At 39.1% G+C, this 25,780-nt stretch overlaps 1 protein-coding gene across 3 annotated transcripts; it reads right to left on the bottom strand.

Moving 5' to 3' along the window:
* Window positions 1–1,069: 1,069 nt before the first annotated feature.
* On the bottom strand, window positions 1,070–25,338 carry UPF3A (UPF3 regulator of nonsense transcripts homolog A (yeast)). Of its 3 annotated transcripts, none has more exons than XM_010575669.1 (10): window positions 25,152–25,338; window positions 23,092–23,198; window positions 17,220–17,326; window positions 15,102–15,200; window positions 14,896–15,006; window positions 11,386–11,441; window positions 11,136–11,294; window positions 9,211–9,371; window positions 5,500–5,794; window positions 1,070–2,561 (listed from the first exon to the last, which is right to left on the bottom strand). In XM_010575669.1, the coding sequence occupies exons 1-10, from the start codon at window positions 25,320–25,322 to the stop codon at window positions 2,388–2,390; spliced, it is 1,440 nt and encodes a 479-aa protein (XP_010573971.1). In that variant the 5' UTR covers window positions 25,323–25,338; the 3' UTR covers window positions 1,070–2,387. The 3 variants fall into 3 exon arrangements, with proteins under 3 accessions (XP_010573971.1, XP_010573973.1, XP_010573972.1); XM_010575671.1 differs by having other exon boundaries at window positions 5,720–5,794; XM_010575670.1 differs by having other exon boundaries at window positions 2,412–2,561; window positions 5,556–5,794.
* Window positions 25,339–25,780: the final 442 nt, after the last annotated feature.

Here is a 25,780-nt window from a genome sequence, read left to right as displayed (position 1 = left end):
TTTACCGAGAGGGCCGTCAAGCCCTGGAACAGGCTTCCTAGAGAGGTGGTCGATGCCCCGAGCCTGTCAGTGTTGAAGAGGTGTTTGGACAATGTCCTTAATAACATGCTATACCTTGGTCAGCCCTGAAGTGGTCAGGCAGTTGGACGAGATCGTCGTCCTACGTCCCTTCCAACTGTTCTGTCCTTCCTACCTTCTCCTTTCCCTAACAGTACGTGCTGAGGAAATCCCTGATGGCTTTTCTTCCCGCTGGCAGAAGGGATCGAATGGGTAACCGTGTCCCAGCCTAGGCATTGGCTCTGCCGCTTTGTGGGAAGGAGGCATGTACCTTCTGGATGGGGGCAAGAGCTGCGGATCACCTCAAGATAATTTGACCATCTGAACAGGCTTGCAAAAAAAGATTGCAAAGTGCAGTTTTTGAAAGTCTTCTGTGCTCATCCAGTTTAGCTGGGTTTCCGCACCACCTCTGACACTATAGTGAGGCTCAAAAATCAAGCCTGGGTGAAGGTGGGCGAGTAGCCTGAAAGCCACCACTGGCCAAAAGATACCAAGCTCAGGCTTGCAAGCATGTGCAAAATCACAGCTTGTCTGTGTCCTGCTGGTCCCTCTCCCAGGTGAGACCCGTCCTCCAGCCTCCCGGGGCATCCAAACGGGTGGGAAATACTTGCTTTTGAGCAGACTCTCATCTAGTGAAAATCTCAGCTCTGCCTGGCTCCGCTGCAGGAGAACTTTTCAGGCAAGTCTCCTCCTCCTTGGACGGAGCCAGGCTCTTTCGCTGAGGGGAAAGCCAGCCCCGTGCTAACACCGACTCAAGACAAAATCCTTTCTCTGCAGTCTGGATGAACTTGGCAAACGATAAATTTTAGATGGAGCTAAACCCAAATGATGCTCTAACAGCAGTTTTACTTAACCTTGAAGTAATTTTAGTTGGCCGCTCACGTACATAGCTTGACATTAAAGTTCTCAACTGTATTTTTATGTGCTTCTGAAGACTACAAAGTGGCATAGCATCTTACTTAATTTTTCTAGAGTAATAGATGAAAAAATCGCAGAAGATTACGTCTCAAAATCATAGTCAAAATCTTTTTGCTTTTATTCTATTTAATGCATAATATCTGGGAAAATACAATAAATAATTTTTCAATCTAGAACAATTAGATGTTATGCTTAATAATAAAATGTTCAAAGAGGATGTAAAAATAAATTAATATCTTACTATTTAACTTCAACGACAAAGCAGGTCTTGGTTTCCGACAACTAAGAAATTTTCAGCCATGAAAGATAAATGAACGTATTCTGCCCTTCTGTAAATATGCGGCTACCATTGAAACCAATGGAAGATATATATACACACACATATATATATACCTATGTGCCTGCATCAGAGGGCAGAATTTGGCCTAGATCTTACAAAATGGTAGTTTGCAGTTGACATTCATGTGTGTTTATTTTTTTAACAAATAGAACTGCAGAGTGTTCACATATCATACATTTTCCAAATCCTGCAACTGCAACTTATATGAAACATTAGCATATAAAAAGTCATCACTGTACAACCACTTTTTTTTAAAAGTCAGTGTCAAAAAACATAAAAAACAGCTAATTTATTAAAACCAGATATACTGTATAAGTGCTGAGGTTTGCGTTAGCTTTCTTCTGTTTTAAGCACAAGAATCTGTTAAAACATAAAAGGCAAAAGTGGCTCAGAAAATGAGAAACTCTCTAACAACATACTTGTAGCTTTACCAACACTTATCTGACACTATAGTTAATTGAAAAACAATGTAAACACAATGAGGTACGGATACCAACGGACATTTCTCACAACTGTGCAAACTGTGGGCCTCATCCTGCAAACACTGCTGGCTCCAGAGCTTCCTCCCAGGGCTGGTCCCACCGAGTCCAATGGCAACTCCCTGCAGCAGCCTCTGCCGCTGCCATTTGCAGGAAGGGGTCCTGTGACCCTCACGTCATGCACCAAATACATTTAAAGTGCCTCAGATTTCAAGCTGATGCAAATTTATATTTCGTTTCTTTAGACTTGAAAAGGTGAAATAGCTTCTGAAAAGTCTTATATAAATACTCCTTTAAAACTATTACTTTTTCTATTTCAAGGTAAATCTAATAAAATATTGAACTGCTTTTAAATGAGGCAAATGGTGTTTGCACTGCTTTTTGTAAAAAAGCAACAATACTCCTTTGCTGTAAGATACTTTATACATCTCCAGTCACTCTTCCATTTATTTTACAGAAAGTAAGAGGCAGAGCTATTATAATTTTGTTGGTGCAATCGCCTGTGGAATTCTGAAACAGCCCTGTGGAATTTTTTTGTGATGACACTGAATCTTAAGTTCATCCCTTTTCACAAGTCTTTCCTCCAGTTTGTTTTATTCTGCTTCTTCGCTCTTTTCAGAACCACCTCCAGCTGAATTATCTGCCTCGTACTTTTTATCAAGGACATCTTCAAAGGATTTCCCACTGCAGTCATAGGTTTTACTTGTAGATCCCATATGTGTTCGAATGCGAGCTCCTGGCTGGTATAACTGCATGGCTGGGCGATCCTAGAAGGAAGGAGATGTGGTTAATGCTCTGAGAAACCCGTGTTGGATACATATGTGGGATTTTGAAGTGATGAATGTTTGTGAAGAAAGTACATTTTGTGTTAAATCGCTTTACATTTCGTAAGACCCAGGAAAAAAATGGAGTGTAATGAAAATTGACTCAGTATTTAGCATCTGTCTTGTTTATAACACTATTCTTGGGAGCCAAGCATTTTGAATAAATGAAGAAAGCTGTAAAAATTAAAGGCCCTATGACACAGTTAATGTAAACAAGGAGAAATACTGCAGACAATTATCAAACACAGTATTACAGGTAAAACCGAAAAATGCTGCTAACTTCACTAACATCAACCCAGAAGAACAACAGCCTGCGCACCTGCAACTCTGCAGATGAATAACAAATATTAAACGTAAGCATAAAAAAGTAAGACAAACCAGAAAAGTTTAGCAGGTAACAGCTAGAAAATTATCCTCAACTGAACTTTACCAAGTGATATGTGTGCAATGCTCTTCAAATCATCAATCGTTACCACAATTTAAACATGGCATGCACATTTGAATTACACGTATCAAAATAAAATTGCACATTTATTGCTCCACTTCATCATGCCTTCCATACTGAGTATGAGAGCAGGGGAATTCACCTGCTGATAATAAACAAAGTAAGTACAATTTGAGCATGTGCAGGCTTTGGGAGTGACCCAATCGTACACATGCTGATTTGATCACTGGAAAATGGAAGGAGCCACTTTACAAGGAAGACACCTCAAACATGCAAATGGGAATGTTCTGTAGCTCTTGAGAGCACTTTTTATTCTTGAAATTTCAATAATAAAACATACTGTTTAGGTACTCTGCTTAATAAGTCTTTTCCTACTAAGAGTATTTTACTCTCACAAATACCAGTTTTTAATGTTATGAAGCAACCCATTCACCAAAACCTGAGCTTTTTGACCAAAGTCTTCTGTTAAGTTTAGCAAACAAAATTAAACAGCCTATTTTAAGACAGTGGCAGAGCACTGAAATTGTCCTACATCAATATTAATTTCCAATTGCCTTCATAATTTGAAGTAATTCTGATCTTTTGTTCTTTCATTCTGTTTTGTTATTCCCAATACACATTTTCCCTTTTTCTTTCTTTTTCCTTCACCTCTTGTCTTTTTTGCTCCACTTTTTTCTCCATCTCTTTAAACCAGGTATCGAGATTCAGTATTGGGCCATACAACTAGATCATTCTAGTTAGTGCTTTGCGGTGTGGTATGAAATGCATAACATGTATCTTTCTCCATCACAAACAGCTGCATAAAACTAGATCCTCTGACGAGCAGTGCCCACTGGAAAGTTTATGATAAAGGGTCCAAGCAATTTTTCGTATCACAGACTCTGTACTTCACAGTTCGCATGAAAGCTAGCACAACTGTTACTGACACTGGAAATTGCCTGTTTTCTAATTAATTCTTACAAACTTCAGAAAGCAGCTCGATCTCTGCCTAAAAACTTGTGTTGGCATTGTTAATTCTACTGGTAAGTTGGAAAACTCAGCCCCTAACTCTTACCTACATGATAAATACTCTAAGGAAAAAAGTCATCACACTGCAAAGAACTTTACTGATATTGCTTATTTTGTTTAAGGAACAAATCTAGCACTTGAAGTGTGCACTAATCCACAGACTCAGCGAGCTACCAGAAGTGCAACAGGAAGAAATAAAAAGGAGGCGGCTTCTTAAGGCTTGGCAAAGGGCCCCCAAGACCCATCATCAAGTTCCAAGGTTGCAGATTATTTCATCAGACTTCAAGAGCAGCGTGGCAAGCAGGAGGAATACTGTCTTTCCCATCTTCCTGTTTCTGAACTAGCCATTTTTCTGACTGTTCTACAGCTTGAGCCGCTGGTGCGTGCGACAGGTGGCTGATGTGTATATGCAGACAGATCTCACCCATACTGCCCAGCTGACCTTTGCGTAATCAAAAAGTGGGGCGCACCAGGCTTTCTGTGTTTGCACAAGGTGACTTGCTTGACGCACACAGCGAGTCCACCTGGACTTGCTCTATGCACACTCCATACAGACTCGCTCGGGACGTGACCGCTTTACTCCTCGTCAGCCTTAGCCCACGTGACAGATCAGTCACTTGGTTTCAAAGAAGTTTCACATACAGAATAAATTTCTACACAAAACAGTGTTTCAGTCATCTTTTGTGGAAAATCTAGGATCAGAAAGGGAGAGAGAATGAGGGTAACAAGGAGAGCCACCTCCTGAAAAGACCCTGAAATCAGGCATTCTGAGAAAAATTATGCCCATGTCTCTGGGAGACAATAAGGGACATGCACACCCTACTACAGGCCCCTCTTGCACTGGTTTTGCACCTGCTCTTTCCCTGACAACGACCACGAGAATAATTCGTCCTAACCAAACAACAGGCTTTTCATACTGGCAGGTATACAATACTGAAGAATTTGCACATTCACACCCTCTAAATACAATGGTTTCTGTATTAGCTATTTATTTAAGTCCTTATAGTTCCTCTACTGAGCAATGCCTGGCTAATCCACATTACTTTATGAGCTGGGTAATGAAAGTACATTTTTAAAAGACCAGCATGTCACAGTTTTTAAATTTCATTACTGATCAGAAGTATAAAAATCTTTAATACATTCATAAAATACAAGGCTTCCAAGAATAGTGTTCTAAAAATGCTAGGGTTGAAAGGAAGACAAAAAGTCTTTTATATATTGTAAATATGAGTGAGCAGAGACCTGTAACCTTATTTTAAATGCTGTTGTCCTCTGATAACAGTAGAAAGCAGTCTGCGTTTTACTGAAAATGAAATAAAGAACTGCTTTTTTTGAAAAAGCATCTTTAAGCTGAGTTTGCAAAAGCAAAACCTGTGATCTTGAAGCATATTTAACTAATGAAAGATTATCCTAAATGAATAAAAGAACCTTATTTCTTATGCGCTCCTTTTTGGATGCCATGTCATCACACTTGTCCTCTTTACCCAGTTTGTCTACTGCCTCCACAGTGAAGCTGTAGTTGTAGTTCCCTTTCTTTCCTCTGTCTGGGTTGTATCCTTTCCCCCATTTCAGCTCTTCTTCATTCCTTCTCACAAACTTGTCAAACTCATAGTGAGCTCTATGCTTTCTGCCATCATCCAATCGATACCTTTGTCTTTCAGGTTCTTTTTCTCGAAATCTTCTCTCCAAATCTCTTTGCTCTTTGTCACTATCATTTTGTGACCTACGAGTACGTATAAAAAGAAAGAAAATCCAAGCAATTAACAGTAAAACAAAACTGCTGAAGGATGCAATACAAAGCCTTCCTTTGACTTCAACAGTATTCAGATCAATTGTATGGCAAGGCTGGTTTCTTCTCATGAAAAAGGGGTTATGTGCAATTTTGCTGAATGTCTCATCCATGTATGTCCGGCCCTTGACTATGCATTCAGTTCAAAATAGCGGACAAAGCTTTGCAAGCAAAATCAGACTTTTGTGCAACTGTTGTGGAAGGCACATTCTTCAACTTTTATCCCTCTTTCCAGTCCAATAAATAGTTCCCCAATACTCTTCACATACATACATGCTGCATGATTAGCTCTTGTGGCCTGTTCTTGAGGTGACTCATGTACATGAATATTCCCTTGAATGGGAACATTCAGGGCCCGAAGGAATTGTGCAGGTATCATGTCTCAATGTGTAAAGTTTTATGATGCTAACAAAAATTATTCACTGACATTGCAACTTGCAGAACGCATTTGTGAAAATGAAAACTTATGTTGCAAGCTTTTGTTTATGATGTCTCCAACTAATTTAGCCTATCTTTGCATATTTTATTTAGGCAAAAGACCATTACCTTACCACAACATAATACTTAATTTCTGCTATGCTGCAATGGGTCTATATTATAAAGACTATTAGTTTGCAACATTTTGCTGCCTGTCTGATACAATTCTCAGCTCTCTTATTCACTTCATTGTTCCTGTTCAGCAAGCGGGTGCTTCTCTCATACAGCCAAACTGCAAATAATGAAGAAAGATTACAGAATAGATTGAACTTTAAAAGGAGCAAACACAGGCAGTTTCTTTTTATATATTACATATGTATAAATACTTAAAATTGAAACAGGAAGGTTGCTTTTGACAGTCTGCTCACATTTTGGGAATCAGCAGACAGAATCAGAGAGGATGGATATTTTCTAATGCTGTAGTGATCAAATTGTGATCATATGCTTCTCATTTAGAATCGTTTAATATCAATAAAAGTTTATCTTTCTATATTACTTTTTTTTTTTTTTTTTTTTTCAAATAACAGGACTGTGAAAATTGTCAGCCTCTGCCATGAACTTGCGCACTGGTGGGGCTGCCAAGACAGGGGCCCCATCTCGGGAAGAGCTGGAGGTCAGCAACAAAACCCGAGTGACAGGTAAGTTACTCAGCACTTTGCAAGACTGTGCTTGCGTTAGCATAACACATTCAGCAAGTGGAAGCAACGTCCCAGCTGTCACAGACACTTGAATCAATCACAGTTACAGAGATACTGTACCTGTAGCATAGATACATATATATAAAATACTGTGTTAGCTCTCAAGCGGTATATGGCTGTAAGTTGTTTTGTTTCACATTTAATATGCTATTCTAGACACTAACTCCAAATCTTCGCAAGGCTCAGAGCGTGACCTTCCAAAAAGTCAGAAAGACACACCTCCACTTAGTGCTGCAGCACTGCCTGGTACCCGTCTCTTCCCCCATCTGTTACTGTGGGTGAGGCAGGAATGGATGGGCCTGGAGGTAAGCAGGTGACAGGGATGCAAGCTCCAGTTCAAGAGTGGTTAAAGTTTCTTTCTAAAATTCAGTCATGGCGACCGGGCAGGCAAGAGTGGAAATGGCAGGGTACAAATTACAGGTAGAAGAGAAAGTTACACAGCCAGAGAAAGCAAGCAGAAATGAATGGAAGGGAATGGAAGCATACTTCTGTTTGGGATAGTTTCAAATCTGTATGTGACCATGTACACTCATGCACCTACTGAGGTTTTAATTTGTGGTAGAAAGCTATTGCTACTGAGCCTTAAAACATGGTTTCAAACAGGCAATTCACCTCTTGCATGTAGAGTTGGAAGTTAATAGTTTATTACCGATTTCTGAGTCAGTGACAAAGTAGGTTCAACTTTAATTCTCGATTCAGCTGAAATAGCTCATAGCTTGCTACCTAATCACACCCACTAATAATCATGATGAAATGAGCACTTGGAAAGACAAGGTAACACTTACTGTACCTGCGCAGCCAAAAGGATTCTGTTTTACACCTGGAAAACCTACATTAATGCCTTATTAAACTTACAGGATCAATAGTAAAAATGTTACATGGCACCACCAAAAGCTTCATACATAAAAAGCCTCATTAGCATACAACTGACTTGCCCCTGCAAGTGCTTCTGTTGAGCCTGTTCTGTTTTCCTTTGTTGAAGAACATCAACAAAAGAGTTGCTGAATATTTTCAGTTTCCATTAGAGAATGTGAAATGAAAGTTTTTAGCATCTTTTAGGACATACTGAACATATTGAAACATTAGCCCATGTCTGAAGTCCTTAGTCAGAGACAAAAAAAGATGAATAACGCATGTAGGATGTTATTGGTGAACCATTTCTTCAATTAGCAAATTCAGTGGTTTTATTTTCCAGTGTTCAAAGTTTCTTTATTTTTCCATTTGCCATTAAGAGAACATTTGCAGCTCCTGCATACTTTTCATAAAAATCAAGAACCCATGTGGACAAAGATAAAATTTAAACTACTTAGAATAGGCAGGTAGCCTGCAAGGCTCCTAGAAAACAATCCCAAACTTCCTGTAATACTTCATATATAATACCTTAGGTAACTAACTTAAATGCTCAAGCTTGTCCCTATGTACTGCAGAGTACTTTGGAGAGCTTAGCTGAACAACTCTACTGAAGAACGAAGTATTATTTATCTCAGCTGCATATTATTCTTAGTTATGTATCTTACATGTTTCACAGCTGAATCCTGCTTGTGATGGGACACATGTGCCAAAGGACAAGAGAGAGAACCAACTGCTGAAAACATCTGCAAGACATTTCCAGGCTACAGTAGCAACAGAACTGAGCTGTACCCGTTGTTCCTACTATTACATATGTGACACAAAAGGCAGTGGGGGACAGAGACAGCCTTCTGCATGTATCTATCATAACGCTATCATTCACACCTTAACTATTCTGCCATTGTCCCATTTACCAAACATATTCATATGTTTATTGCAGCAAAACCAAGGAAGGAAAAGTAAGGCATCCTAGCCAATTTAGTCTTTGACATCAGTAATGGAAGGAGGGCCTTACCCGAGCTCTTAATGGGGAACAGGTGAAATAACAGTGAAACTCTGAATGACTTTGCACGCAGAAATCCTTCCAATCTGGGATTTCAAAACATTTCACAAATAACAAATTGCATCCACTAATACTGCCATCAGGTCAGTAAGCTGTTACTAAACACACCTTTTACAAAAAGGACAACGAGAGATTTGTTCACAGAGAATGAAATCAGTTCTTTGCTGACAGACAGTCAATGCACCACTTACATCATGTTTAAGCCTTGAGATGAAAGCATTTAGGATCTAAATTGAAGCCTAAAAGATATATATATTACTTACTTTTCCTTAAGTTCTTTTAGTGAACCCTCCAAAGATTTGGATTTTATACTCCCAGATCCAGGTGATTTATCCCATTTGTTTTCCTCAATGTCAGCTTCTTCACCTTTTTCTTTGTGCTTTTCACTGGCCAGTTCATCTCCTTTTTCAGGCTTCTTCAGAAGCTAAGAGATACTTGTTTATATTATTATGTGAAATTATTCTCCTCTGTTGTAACAGACATTTTAACAATGTATTTAATATATCAGTAACTTATTAAGATTGAAGATATCTTATTTCAATGCCAGGAATGTATTTTACAAAGTATGACATTTAAAGTTATTTAAAAAGGGCAGTTTACTTTTGCTAAGGAGTGACAGTCATTAACAGGCATTCAACTGCATACTTTTTAATATGCTGAGAATACTGGAGAAAGCACTTACCTACTCTTCTCTCCTGAGTTTTATATATAAAGATATTATTATGGTCTATGATTTCTTAGAAATCATGTAACAGAGCTCAATGTCATTGAAAATAAAATAAGTAGAACCTCTACAATACTACAAAGAGAGCAGGATTAATACTTCACTCCTTGAAATACTATATATAAAATGTGTGCCACATTAACTACTTGGGGTAGACTGGCATATAGAAGTAAGTGCTTAGTATAAATACACCCTGACAGAAATACAGACTGAGGAAAAAATTATAATACTAGCAGAAAAGATCACATTACATTTTCACCTGGGAGATTAAGATTTTCAAGAAGTCTGTTCCTTTCACAACAAATAACCCACACAGGGCTTGAGCAGTGTCTAGCATTACAGGAATAAACTTTATAAAAGGACCCACTGTCTCAAACTATTTCTCTAACATTTCAGGTATAAGCAGAACATCTCATCAGTCTTTTCATTCTACCAGTTTTTCCTGAAATGAGCACAGGTTATTCTTCTCCAATATTTAAAACTTCTATAATGTTTCTCTCAGGTAGTATTTTCCTCTTCTTTCGGAGACGGAACTAGCTTTCAAGGTCACATCACCACAGTTATGTCATAAATACTGGGGTTTTTGGACAACCAATTTTGGGTAATACATTTTAAGAAGCGAGTCCCTTTTCTTCTGAACTTCTACAGTGTTTTTCTTTATGCCCAGATATTAAAAAAATCTGTAATTTGGCTTCATAACTTACTGTTTTTATACATCCAGGTGAAGGAAACTGTTGTCCAGGAAGAATAGAGGAAAGAAGTACACAGCTCTGTGGCTTCTCCCCACCACAAGATCTGGAGTGAGTCTGTGTGTCCTTGTGTTAAGCTACAGACTCTTATACCAATTTTCCTCTTCAAAACAGCCTATAAAGCCTTTCCAATACCACAAAATTCAGTTCAGATGAATAGTTTTTATCTGTGTTGTCTTATACAAGTAAGGTTTTAAATGTCCAGACGTAATAGCACAAAATACACTCGCCTAAGTGAAGTCATTAAAAGCACACCCATTCAGATTGTTGTAAGGCAGCGCACCCTCAAATTACCAAGACTTGGTTAAAGCATACTATTAAAATACATTAGTTCTGAGCATAAACACAAAAAAACTCTCAGTGAATTTGGCTAGATGAAGATTTACATGACAGAAAGTGTTAAAGCCATATTTGCAATAATATTCCAACATGTTGGCACGGAACAATTTGGTTCTGTCAGGTTATGTTGGCATAGAATGCAGCAGTGTTGTATAAAGATATCCGAGTTACCTGCCATAACTGCATCAGCACATCATTGTACCTAAAGCAGTTAGTCACACTTTCAAACAACGCTACTTAGTCAAAGCCCTACATTACTCTCCCTTCCAGTCAAAACTGGTTTGGTATCTCCACACTGTATACTAAATAAACAGTGAGATACCAAAGGAACTTCTGCATAACTTCAACAGAATAATAATCTTTTTCATTAAGGTACCTTGATCCTTATTTCTTTTTCAGAAATTTTCTTCTGCTTCTCCACTTCTTTTCTTTTACGTCTTTCCTCTTCTCTGCGCTTCCTTTTCTCTTCTTCCCGCAGACGTTTCTTCTCCAATTCTCTCCGCCTTCTTTCTTCTCTTTTCTCTTCTCGTATCCTCTGAGGAATTCAAAACGATTAACTGTAAATTGTCCAACGGAAAACCACGTGAAACATAAATGTTGAACTTCAGGCAAAAGTCTGAACGTACCTGCTTTTCTAATTTTCTATTTTTAATATATTCCAAAAGGGGTGTTGTTCTTCTAGCTAAAACACAAAAAATTTGTGATATAGTGTTCAACTCCTAAAATATGTACTCATTTCTTTACTTTAGTACTAACCCCTTTTTTCTAGCTTTGTCTACAAGGGAGCCAAATAATTAATAAAACTATTTGTTTTATATATTTTTGAAGGCATTCCCACCATTCTGCTTTAGAAACACTTCGTTGCTTTTTTGCTTTTAGGGGTAGAAGCAACAGAGATATGTTGCATGATTATTTAATGTTTAATTAAAAATCGTATCTCTTCAGTTCAAGGGAATGGCTTATTTCTCTTGCTCATCAAATGGTTATTTCACCAAAAAGGAAAGAAGTGTGTTCAGAATCTACTCCTACATTTTAACTTCATACATCAAAACCTAGCTATATTGCTGTTCATATGCAGCCCACATTACTGTAATCTCACATAGCACTTTTCAATCCCAGATTTCAAAGTACATCATTAAGGAAACATTTTCATTCTAATACAACATTTCCATTTAACTACCATTTAGCATTCACCTCTCCATGGGAAAACGGGATGAGTAAGAGGTGAGTGGTTTGTCCCAGGTTACATAGCAAAGTATCAGCAGGTTCAATAAAACTCTGGCTTCCCAAATAACAAATAAAATGCCTTATCTACTGAATCACACAGCCACTCTTACGTTACAGAGCTGTCTCTCCACACTCTGAAATCTAGCCTAAGCCACCATCCTGAACCATCCCAGAATTCTACAAAAACCTGGATAACATCATCAAATTATGTATCATGTATAGCATTCATGACTGTCAGTATTGAATTCAAACTTGAATTCATGTACTTACAGCTGTGAGTAGTTACAACACATTTTGTCAGTCTTGGATGTCCCAGGACAGAGTTACAGAAAATGTTTACTACTAGAAATTGCTCTACAGTTATGCATAGGATTCTTCCTTAAACCAGAAGAAAATTTCACTATTGGAATGTATGACAGGATTTGGAAGAAAAAAAGAAAAGAAAAAAAGGAAGAAATAAAGTTTTCATCAAATTTGAAATGGCATAGCCAAAATCTAGACACAATTCATATCCCAAAAACATTTGAATGTTTTTGTCTTCAAAGTACGAATATCCTGGGGGCAACCCATTCATTAATGATAAAACCTTATTACACAGTTATGAATGGGAAGGCTTGATAGGATTCAGTATTTATTTTTAGCAAGTATCAATGATCAAAAGCAACAACCAAAAAAGATTGTTGATTTGAGATCTTCCTCCCTCTATCCCTAGATTTCACATGCTGCCCCCTCCCCCCCCCCGGCCCTGTGCATAATTTCTGACGAATTTTAGGTCCCCAGCACCCTACCAGTTCCTCAGATTTGCAGCTCTGCCTCTCTCCCCTGCTCCCCTAAGTTCCCCTGTCTGAGCAGTGTCGGCCTCTGGGCACTTTTACATGCTGGAAGCGATCACAAATTGTAACTGGTGGGTCTGGGGAAAGGCTAAGCTGCACTGGGAGTCCAGAACTTGGCCCTAGTCATGACTAAGGCTGTGGTGCAAGAGGTTTAATCAGAAATTATAACTTGAAGTTCAAGGGAGAGAAGCAGTGTGATGAGTCCTATCAAAAGAGGAGGGCGAAAAAGAATGTTGATCAAACCTGAATCTTACCCATCTTATTTATGGGCCGTACTACAAACAAAAATCTAAGCAGTTTTTCTTACAATGTTTAAGAAATTTTACAAGAAAATAAATTGCAAAATGAAGACCTGTGTCAGCAATGACTTTTATATTTTATCTCGCTCTCTGTATACAAATAAGCCAGAAGAATGAGCTTATCTTCATCTTCTTACAGAGAAAATCTGTTTTATATGTCTCTGTCTGAAACTGATGAGCCAACACATCTGACAAGATGCGTAAAACATGTCAGTCTGCAGTAACACTACCTGAAGAAAGGCTGAGAATGTGAAGCCCAATTCCACCAGCAAAGTCCTGGGCACATCTTTCATTGACTTCAGCAGGAGTAACACCTTCGAAACTGGACATACAACTAAATCCTTACTTAATTTTGCTATGAACATGCTATCCACTGAAGCAATCTTTGGTTTTACATTGATAGCAATGGCCACAGTTTTGAATAGCAGAAAAAAGCAACTAACTTGATTTCCTGTGATTTAACAGAAACAAAACATTAAAACTCCTAATGTAAAGCTGACTTCAGCCAATATTGTTACTCAGAAATCTGAAACTCTCAAGACTAATCATTTTTATTGATAGAATATTTTTAAGTTAATAAATCTTTCTTGAAACTGTAAACTTTTTGTAAAGTTCTTTAAAAATTTTGACTGCTTTTACTTTGCTGTCAAATACTGGGGAAGATTTGGGGTAAATAAAAATTGTTGGGGAACTTCCCCATCTAGAGCAGCAACAAACAAGTTTTATTGATAACAGAATTATCTAAATACCCATACTTCTAACATTTCCATTTACTCTAAATTGTTGAAGTTCCAAATTTCTCCAGTCAACTCTCAAACAGCAGTAACAAGTGACAGGACAAAAGGAAACAGCCTCAATTTGTGCCAGGGGAGGTTTAGATTGGATATTAGGAAAAATTTCTTCACCGATAGGGTTGTCAGGCATTGGAACAGGCTGCCCAGGGAAGTGGTGGAGTCACAATCCCTGGAGGTATTTAAAAGACATGCAGACGTGGTGCTTAGGGACATGGTTTAGTGGTGGACTTGGCAGTGTTAGATTTACAGCTGGACTTGATGATCTTAAAGGGCTTTTCCAACTGAAATGATTCTATGATTCTATTCTATGATTCTAATCAAAAGAGGTGGCTACCTTTACACTGTAAAGAAATAATAGCAAAGGTAGATTTTTCTTTTCCTACTTGATCAATTGTCACACCTAAGGAAAGAGGAAGTGTTCTGCATGTTGTCACTTGGAGATACAGCACATCAATATTCCATGTCATCCTGAAAGCTGCATACTGGCATTGAAGATTTCAGTGTTGATCTTACTGAAGATTCCCCCTGAGACTGTGAAAGCCATGCTGTATGCATACAGAAAACAAGGTGTTGCCTTAATCTAAAAGCTTTTGCAGAATCTTGACTGTGAGAACAAAGAGAGATCATTTCATGTTTCTCAATAAAAGCAGCTAGTATCAGGGATCAATTGTTAAGTATTCAGCTATTTTATCTTTTAAAAATAAATCTGCCATCTTTTAATACATCTGTAAGTATTCAGAAGTATTAAGGACCTACTTCTGAAGCCACTGTGCATGCAAAACTTCCAGTGAAGTCAAGCAATTCCATGCATAGAGACTTAAAAGAATAAGTGGGGTGTGTCCTGCCACTACGTGGCAAGCTAACAAAAATTTAACTGCAAAATCTGTTAGACTGAACAGGTCAGCTCTTGCAGATAATATCATAAAGATATAAAAAGAATATATTTAATATTCTCAATAATAAGAAAAATCAAGAAAACAGACCAATGAGTTCCCTTGTTTTGGCCTCAATCTCTCCCAAAAGAATCTCAGGATTGGCACAGATTTTCTCTTCATCAGCACAATAGCTCTCTAAAAATTTCCTATATTCTGGATCTGTGAAGAAAAATTTTTGAATTATGTTAATACTTTGCAGTGCATGACAGAAATAGAATCTATTTTCCACCATGACGCCAAGAAAATATGTTTACCATCTTCAATGCTCCCAGCCTTGGCATCTTTCTTCTTCAGCTTCTTTTTTGAAATCTTCTGGAATGGAGCAAATTCAACCACTGCAGGATACTCCAAACCTTAAAAGAGATCAGTGCTTAATTTTTTGATGGGGAGAAACATTCCTTATGTTCAATTAAGATTTTCAAAACTCTTGAAACTTGTGCTGGGCAGTCTTACTTGAAATGTAAAATGAGTGTTTCTACAATCCCATCCTAAACTTCTAATGAAAAATTACATGTAGCTATATTTTAGATTCAAAACAAAATACATTTATATTTGAATTATATACATAAACATTAAATATTTTTTGGACATGCTGACAAAGACTGTCAAAATGAAGATGACTATTGTTGCACGATAAAATTATTGCAGTATCATTTATAATTCCCTTTTAATTCTTCACAGATATGAACTGATTAGAAACATTTATATAAAATCTCAGCCTGACAAGTGGTAAGTACTACTGGGAAATGAATCTGAAACAATTGAGTTGCTTCTGTAAAGTTCTGTTTGCAAAAAGCTTAAAAAATAAATAAATGTTGCATAACATGCAATAATAAAACATACCACCTTCTTTCAGAAGCAAAACTGTAAAACTCAGCATGTAGAATTGTATGAAACTTCTTTGTTTATGATGGACTGCGCAACTTCTTGCCTGTGTTTACTGGCATGGATTCTTTGTTTTGAGTTCTGCCTTAAATATTGGATTCTTGTTTGGACTGGAGTCAGAACTGTGTGTAGCTTTTGAATTTTGCCTGGTTTCTCCTTGAAGCTAGTTCAAGATTATACTTTGCTCAAGTCCACTGAAAACGGCTTAAATCAGTCAGAACATTTGTTAACCTTATTGAACCTGGTAATCCTTGTTTTAATTTTAGCCTTATAAATACAATGCCTCCATAAACGTCACCAGAAGGCACCTTTGATCAAAACTTGTGTTCTTTATTTGCACAATCGTGCCAAATTGGCCAGCAGTGTCCAAGCTCAGTTTTGCAATGTACAGAAAACCCTGGCTTCAGTCCAGCCCAACACTGAAAAACGTGCTTAATTTAGGCAAAGTGAAGTCTTGGCAGAACCATAAAACCAGTTTATTTTTAGTTTTTCATCTAAAACACACAGAATTTGAAATCTGGGAATCACACACTGAGAGGAATGTATTGTTCTCCATCTCTACGAAAATCCATCCAAATCTGATTAGTTAGAATCCTATAGTTAGAGGCCTATAAAATATCTCAGGTAGGAAATGCTGAAGAGGAATTTGTTAGTTTGACAGACAGCTTCTTTAGAGATCAACTCTCCAGTAAGAGTGGACAGGACTACTTTTCGCAGGACCTCCACAACACTGAGTGTACAGAACAGACAATGTCTATGCAAGAAACCCACAAGTCTATGCCTGTTTTATACAACCCATGCAATTTTTTACAGAAGGTACGAGTGAATATGGCAAGGAACTACTAAAGGCAAAGCATCATTTCTTGGCTATGGCAGTTTCATGCTACTGTAGGAGACGTGGATTTATCCACACCTACATTACAGAGTTTTTCCTTTACTGTTGGGCAAACTTTTGCAAACCGAACATTTTAAAGATGGCAACCAATTTTGTTGCTCTTGTTCTTGGAACTCAACTCAAGATGTCTGCAAATGCTCTAAAAAGTCAAGGTGTACATATCTCAAAGCAGGCAACCAAAATGATGAAGTCAAGTTTTTGTCTTGCTTTTTCAAAATGAGAATAACTGGCACAACTTTATCTCACAAAAACACACTGAAGGTGTAACGATGCATGCTTGCAATGTGTTCGGTTCCTGTTGTGATGAATTGTGAAGCTTGCATAAGATAAATTATCTTAATAGGATCTTGACAGTGTATTGCTTAAGGTACAAGAATGCAGACAAACCATGCACACCACATAGACAAGCAAGACTGCAGGGACAAATATATTTTGCACTTCATTATCTTTTGAGTGCTAGATTTTGATACATTTTAATGTAATTAACTGTATATTGAGGAAAAAATGGTATAATTAGCAAAAAGGAAGTAAATTAATGTTCTAAAATGGTATATGTATATATACATACTTAATATCTTACAAATAGTCCAACCTTTATTATCAATGAAGACATAGCCATCAAAGCGATCTCTAAAAAGAAGGATGTCCTCAGGATTTCTAAAGTTAATGTATGCTCTTGAGTAGAGATGAGGATAAAGGCTGCAACAAGAAATAAGTTTATTTTCTGTTATTTACTATTCTGTTCAGGACTAGGAAAAAAGTAAAACTAGAAGGATCACACTGCAATTTTCATCTTTGAGAACTGGCTACCTTAAACACGCATATCGAAGTCTTTACATATACATATCTAATTACATAGATGACAAGAAGTAACTGAGCAACCGAGTTCCTGGATGCAACTGTGAAATTTATTCTGAACTGAAACAAATATTTCTAGTGTGTTTTGTCTCCCTAAATTGCAGAGCATACACTTCCATTGTGCAGGATCAAAGCTTTAAGTCTAGTATTTCACGATTTAAGAGATATGAATAACCGCAGTGCTTCTAGGGAACTTCTTGGGCATGCTAAGATAGTCTTCTGTCACTGAAACAGAAGTTAAGTAAAAGCATCCAGTTAAAGGGCAGTTGCCAAGCTGTCACTCCACCTTTAAGAATGATTAAATAACCTAGTAATTGGCAAGATAATCCACTGAATTATATACAAATAAATAAACTCCCTCTGACATGCATGTGCATCAATATATATGCTATGTCTAGTTGTGAAGAACAATTACTGTGAAAATCCAAAGCATTCCAGCAAAAGAAAGAACAGGTACTTACCTAAAATAGTTCTGATTCTTCAAGAATTTATTGGCATAGATCCCACCCCAAGGGTAAATATTTAATGTGCCTGATAAAAACCTCAGGGTTGGCACACCACCAACCACAATGAAACTGAGGTAATTTAATGAATTACCACCCATCAGCTAAGTTATTGTGAGTCATGGCATGTACATGCTTTAATCGCCCACAACTGTGATATAAAAGTTTGGCTTGAACTGCCTTCAGTGATGGCTATGCATTACGCCAGGTTTTTGAACATACCTGAACATGAGCCCATAAATTTAAAATACTATTAATAATTCATAATATTATTGCCACACATGGCCCGTCTTCAGACAAACTCACCACCAGCAGCAGGAGACAATAAACACACACAGTTGCAAATGTATTTCAATCCCATAGCTATTTCAGAATCAGATTTCACAATGAGTGAGAAAAAGCAAAAATATGGGTTGGATCACAGGATCCACACATATGGCAGCTCAAAGAAACAGTTACTACAAACCAAGTAATTTTTTCTTTTTCAAATGTGCATCCATATGGATCCCACTTTTGAGTGTTAAAAGTTGACCATAAAGAGCAGTGCTGTCAATAACTAACCAATCATTTTGTAAACCCACCAAATTTGTGTTTGGTATGGTAGCCAGGAGAAATGTTTGAAAAAAACTAGAAGGCTTTTTTCATTTAGATGTTTTGCAAATACCAGCTATGGAGTGTTTCTATAGCATGCAGAAGATAAGCTGTCAAGAGTGCTTAGTGTATAAAAGCCTGATCACTGAGTGTTTCAGACCCCTGTCTTAGGCTTTTTACCCAGCAAAGTGTACAATGAGCCTAAAAAAAACCGCCTAAAAAACCCCACCTAAAATTCACTCTCTAAATGGGAAGCTGAGTAAACCTAGCAAATTGGAAATGCTTAGCACTGGCCTGCATATAAAACACTGTCTCTTACTCTGGGTTTCAGATACCTGACTTCCAACTGCTGCTCCCCACCCTGGATTCCCTCACCTATCCACTTTCGTACTTTGTATTCAGCAGTTATTGGATAAAATACAGCTTTTGCTCTTCAGGATTTTGCCTTCCAGCTGAGTCCTTCAGAAGGACCACTGGACTCTGTGTACCTTCTACTTTTTTCAAGTAGCTACCAGCATAGACTTCATTCAGGATCTGAAATTCAGTTTTGAGGTTGCATGGTTAGTTTTATAATCAGACAGCTGGTTCTATTCTGCTGTATGTTTGCTGTCTATAAGCTGCTTTCCATCTGTATCATGTTTTGGACAGATGCACTGCACGTGATGTTGGCATCTCTGGGATATCACTTAGAGAAATCTCTATGGAAATAACCCAGATGAGTCTGACTGTACACGTTTCTTCAGTACAACACACTATTTCTTTGTTTTCTGCCATGCATTCAAGGGTATTCCATCTTTTAGGTTACGTGTATTTCTATAATACTCAGTCTATCATCTCTTCAAGCCCTTACTTTTACAGTAATTTTAGCAACAAACACATTCTAATAGTTTACTTCTATGAAGTATCTTTTAACACAGTCGTGTAAAAAGACTGGTATACAGGAAAGCAATTTTAAGTAGTTATCTACAATACAAACAGCAACATGCAAACTATAAAAACAGCCAGCACATCTTAGTAAAAATACTTATCAACTTATTGATAATGGTGTGTATATATGTACTTACATGTATATAAATATATAGATCCCTACATTTAAATGTTGGAGTGTTAAATAAACTCCTCCGTCCATTCATATATTACATAATAATTTCTGATCAAACAGCTAACTCCTCATCTACATTGTCATGTCAAGCTAAAATCCACTGGTCTTCATCCTCTTGTCTCTCACCTTCTGTGGTCATTCACATAGTGGATGGAACTGGCATAATTTTAAATTAACTTAGCCTTTCCTTTTTACAGATATAAACGAGCACAATTTGCCTGGCAGAGGAGAAGCAGAAACGCTGTGCAGTTGTGATGACAGACTGTCACTCATTCCGTCCAGAACACAGTAGTGGCGGTTCCCTTGAAGTTCTAAATGCACTGCCCCTTCAGAGCTGCAGTTCCTGGGTGCATGCTGCCATCTGACAGTGTTAGTGCTATTTGCCTACAATAATCCCAAGTAAAATGTTGGGAAGCAGTTATGAAGGGAAAAGGAGGAGCGCTGTCTGCAAGAAGCTTTATCAATGTCTGTGATATATGGGATGGCATTGACTATTTGACTGGCTTTCACATAAGAAAAGCTCCTATCCAGATCTCTTTACTTTCGTAACCTCACAACACTATTAACAAGTCCTAGCACTCAGCATTCAGTCCCAAGCAATGACCCAAACCCTGCAGGGCCAGAGCTAGATCACTTGACTGAAGTTTTGGAAGACTCAGAAACGTTTACATGCTGACAAAAGAGAGTATCTGGGAAAAACAGTTAATATTTGGAGTCCGAGAACAAGACAGACTGTCAGGAAGGCAGAGTCTTTATTATCAGCTATAGATAGTGTGTCTATCCAACAAACATCCCTAAAGGCCATAGAATCAGTCACAGAAACAGTGTTTTGTTTGTATTTTAATGTCAATGTACAAGAGAGAATAGAGGTAATGCAATGAATCGGATGAATCTGAAAAAATGAACAAAACACAATGCAACAGTCACTTTCAGAAATGATTTTACTGAAATGGATGTAACTGAAAAAGTGTTATACATTCATAACATTACTTAAATGAAATTTTAAGAAGTTTTATAGCTTGCCTATAATAAGACATTGTAAACTTAAAAGATAACCTTTAGACTACAAAAACAGAGAAACTGGAGTTGATATACGTATCTTGTTTGTTTTGTCCTCTAGGGTGAGATGACCTTGGAAATAAAAATGTAGAAACAGCTATAGTTAAGACCTCTCTATCCTCCCTCCGACAGCAACTAGTAGATAAATGCTTAGGGAAAGTTTATTAAAAAGGGGAAACTATACACTGACACTTCACCTCGTATATAATTTCAGGTACTTGCAGCCTAGGGACTTTGTAATACAAAACTTGTATCCTTGTGTTTAATAGGTTTTCATAGATAAATATTTGTCTGAATAAGTATTTTACTAAACTGCTCCTGAACCATTTTCAACCTCCATCATTTCTGGCATCAATTTCTGACAAGGAGCTCTACTTATACAAAAACATTTTTTTCTAGAGAGTTTAAATTTATGAAGGAGGCAGAAGAGAACATGAATCCAAAACTGAGGAGGAAGAGAACATTTTTCTCCCAGATCATTATTTTTATTACAGGGCTCATACATAGGACTGAAGGAAACTGACAATCCAAGTAATACATATCAGAGATATTGATGCTCAAAAAAAGTTTAAAAACATGTATTCTTTGCTTGCTGCATCTTGAAGTCTAGTAGCAAAACAATATAAGAAATACAGCTTTATTTTCTTCACACTTGTTATTTTTAATCACTAAGATCTGCTCTTCAAGGCAAACGAACTTTTAAAGTTTTAAGCATGTCCTCATCCCTCTACCAGAATGAGCTCCTGTATCATACATGCCATCTAACAAACTTTTTTATATATACACGTTCTGTCCCTAGCTATATTAAAGTATACGATGAACAACACAGTGTGAGAGAAAAACCACAGCATCTTTCAGCAGTAACCTGACATGGATGCAATTAAACAAGTGGACAGCAAGATTTTTGAGTACTCCAAATTTCATCACATGAAAGTAGAGAGAAAAAATGAAACTTTATATGTACAACTGTTGTCAGTGCCTTCTCTTTTCTAAGATGGCTAGCTCCCTAAGTTCTTACGCCAACAATTGTTCTAGAAAATTAAAATTGTAGGGTTTTTTAACTATGTCCTGGCATTTGTGCAGCTAAACACACTGAAGACAGAGACACTCTTCTTCAGAGAATTTTTGGTTTGCCTTTGCTATTTTCCCCTTATCAAATGAAGAGCTGGGACAGAAGCCTTAAAGAGACCCATTTGGAAATACAGATGACGAGGTTCAGAAGAAAAATATAAGTAACTACAAAGACTTTCAATGAGACTAAACTCTCCTCTTCCCTAACTTCACATCCTTTGTGGTTCTACCAGAAAAGCTGAAGCACCTACTGTTTAGTTGCTGCACATCTGTGTAACTGTCTAGGTCAGGCAACTGCCATAAAGTTTCACTAAATAAACATTTGTTCCTTTCCGACTGTGGAATTGACTCTGAGAGAACCTATATAGTCAGAGTTAACCATCTAATAACATGGTGGTGGCAAGAAGAGGCAGTATTCTTTCAAATAATCAGCCCAGGAACTAGACGGTTCCAAGTATAATTTGCCACAAACAATTCCATAGAAAGGAAAGGCTATCTGCTCTGGGTGGGTTCACCTGTAACTTTAAAAGTTGGTCAGTGGTAAACATCCAGGATCTCTCTGTAGTCAATGGGAGGAATCTGGTGCCTGTGGAGGACAAGTCATCGCACACTAAGATAGGCAAGATGGATCTTATAATTCAGTTTTTCAGAACACATGCAGATGTAGCATACAGGGTATTTTGTTTATTATAATGGTTAAGTTCCTTCTCCTCTGGAAATTGTTATGTTTGAAAGGGAATAGTATTTTACCACTGTGATACCGAGTAAATTATATAAATATACTAGCAATTCTGATTTATTTTAAATCAATCACTATTTCTTTTTTTTTTTTCAGTTTTGAATGTCACAAAACTGAATAAAACTAGATTATTTGAAAAACTGTAAGAAATAAATAGAAAAAACACGTAAGCAAACAAAGAAACTAAGCTCAGATGGCACTGACGAAAAAACTTCTGTGATATTTCCCCTAGGTTGACTCTTTCTCACCGCCGACAAACAGTCTGTTGCATTTCACCAGTGAGAGTTAAAAGAAACATCAGAGTTTCAAATAAAATTATGTCCTATTCATACAGAAAAATCTTATGTTTTAAAAACACTGGTGTAAAAGAAAAGGGCAGGAATACATTGTCTCTGCATAAGTATCCAGCTTTTCACAAATATTTTAACTAACAAAACTAACAAAAAGGTCTTGATGGAAAAAAATACATGATTTGGTATGTCCAAAATATGTTAATTAGGTTTTAAGCACCTGAAAACCTGCACAAACAGCTCATCCTCACCTGGGATCAGCAGTGCAAAACTCAAAATAATCATGGGCAGGTAGAGGATGTAGCTGTTCCTCCAGTTGCTCCTTAGTGAGACAAGGAGGAAGCCGTCGAATAACCACCTGCATATATAAAAGAAAATGGAGATTTATCTTTGATCTAAATACTGCAGAAAGAGACTAAACAAATCATATTACTCCACTTTAAAAGCTCTTCCTCAAATTGGGAACCTCAGTTGGAGCATTAGCCTCCTAGTGATTTACCTTCTTGAACTTGCAGACAGATGGAACAACTTTCCTATCTCAGTTTCTGCTAACATTGTAAAATTGTAGGGTAACTGACATGTTCTGATGAAGAGCTTGAGAACCACTGCAATTTAGCCAAGAACAGAAGATATTAACAAACAACCATAAAAATACATATTGACTATACAAAATGTTTACAGTATATATTTTTAAAAATATTTCGTTTAAACCAGCTTTTAAGCCTTGTACGCCAACAATATTTTAGTGTGTTAGGTTTATGTGTCCAGGTGCTGGCAGTGGGGGCTACAGGGATGGTGTGTGTGAGGAGAGGCCAGGGTTGCCCTGTGCTGGACACAGCCAGATCTAGCTGATCCACCACAGGCCACAGCTGAGCCCCTCAGCTACCATGGTGGCACCTCTGGGAAAGTGTACTTAAGAAACAACAGAAAAGGCTACGCAGCAACGCGCGAGACAGAGGAGTGAGGGGAAAAAAGTGTGAGAAACAGCCCTGCAGAGCAGACACCAAGGTGAGAGAAGAAGGAGGGGAGGAGGTGCTCCAGGCGATGGAGCAGAGATTCCCATGGAGGAGACCGTGGTGAGGCAGGCTGTCCCCCTGCAGCCTGTGGAGGACCACGGAGGAGCAGATATCCACGCTGCAGCCCGTGGGGGACCCCACGCCGGAGCAGATGGAGATGCCCTGAACGGAGCTGCAGCCTGTGGAGAGCCCACAGAGGAGCAGGTTTTCTGGCAGGACCTGCAGCCCGTGGAGAGGTGCCCACATTGGAGCAGGTTTATCCTGAAGGACTGCAGCCCATGGAGAAAACCCGTGCTGCAGCAGTTCATGAACAACTGCAGCGTGTGGGAGGGACCGCCACTGGAGCAGTTCACGAAGGACTGTATCCCATGGCAGGGACCTCATGCTGGAGCAGAGGAAGAGTGTGAGGAGGAAGGAGCAGCAGAGAGGAGCTGTTCTGTCCACAACCCCTATTCCCCATCCTCCTATACTGCTTCAGGGCAGAGGATGTAGAGGCTGGGGAAGAAGGGGGGAGGGCAGGAAGGTGTTCTGGTTTTAATCCTTGTTTCTCACCATTCTACTCTATTGCTAATTAAAAAAAAAATTAGAGTAAATTAATTTTTTCCAAGTTGCATCTGTTTTGCCTGTGATGGCACTTTGTAAGTTATGTCCCTGTCTTTGTCTCAACCCATGAGTTTTTTTCATCTTATTTTCTCCACCGTCCTGCTGAGAAAGGAGTGAGGGAGCAACTGGCCGGGGGTCTGGCAGCCACCCAAAGTCAACCCACCGCACTCAGGTAACCTGGCCAATAATAAAGGCCAGGAAACCGCACAGAAATCTTTGGGACAGAACGATGCCAGCACACAAAGCAGTAAAACGGCCATCAAGCTTCAGACAAGTCTATTCCCATTTCTTGCCAATATCTGAATGTTACCTGACTTCAGTTATAGTGATTTTCAGCGCTTTGGTTTTCCAATTTAGAAAACGGGAATAAATCAAATCTCACAGTACTCTCTATAAATACCCTCTGAAAAGCGCTCGAACAAAGCCAGGGAGAGAGAAGTGCTCTTGCCCTTGCTTTGCCACAGCAATGGCCAATCTTGATTTCTGAAGAATTAAAGGCGAAGAGGCACGCAAATCTGCAGCGCTGCCGCTGGGGATCTCAAAATACTGAAGTGAATAACCACCCTCACTCGGCAGATGAAGAGACGCCCGTTTAAACACCTGAATCTCCTGAAATTAAGACTCCGTCTGTGGAACGGGGCCTACCTGGGCCACTGACATCTCCTCACCTCGCCCCCCCCTCACCCCCTCACCTTGCTCAGAGCCGTTTTTTTCTCATCTCGCTGTTTACCCGGCGCCGGGTGAAGCGGTGGCGGCGGGGAAGATGGCGGAGGAGGGTTCGAAGAAGCGTCCGGGTCGCGGCGGGGCGACTCCCGCCTCAGCGGGGTGTCCATGGGCCACTTGTCGCGGCCGCCGACCCGCATCAAACCCGGCCCCGCTCTCCCGCTCCCACCGCACGGAGGAGCCGCCCCCTCCACCGCCGCCGCCCGCGGCCGGGCGGAAATCTCGCGAGAACTGGCGGCTGAGCCGGGCGGATCTCGCGAGGTTTCGTTTGGCGGGAGGGGCGGGGAGCGGCGCTTCCCCTCCCCCGTCTCCTCAGCGGCCGAGGCTGAGGCGGGTGGTGTCGTTGCCGCCATTTCCGTCCTCCCTCATGGCGGGGAGAGGCGTTTTCAGCAGCCCCGGAGGGCTGTGCCGGTGCGACGGGGGGAGGACAGAGAAACTTGTCCGTTTCCCTCCTCTCACGGCCCCCACCGAAGGTAGCCCTGGCTTGCTGAGGCCTGGCTGGGGCATCCCACTGCCCCAGCCTTGCCTCTGCCTCGGACAGCGGGATGGTCACAGCCACCTCGGGATGTGACACCCAGGGTCTGAAAGCTAGCTGGGT

This window comes from Haliaeetus leucocephalus, unplaced genomic scaffold (genome assembly GCF_000737465.1).
Source record: "Haliaeetus leucocephalus isolate CR32 unplaced genomic scaffold, Haliaeetus_leucocephalus-4.0 Scaffold495, whole genome shotgun sequence".
In the NCBI taxonomy this organism is placed as follows: Eukaryota; Metazoa; Chordata; class Aves; order Accipitriformes; family Accipitridae; genus Haliaeetus; species Haliaeetus leucocephalus.
The sequence above is the reverse complement of the archived record's forward strand: the minus strand, read 5'-3'. Positions and strand labels throughout refer to the sequence as shown.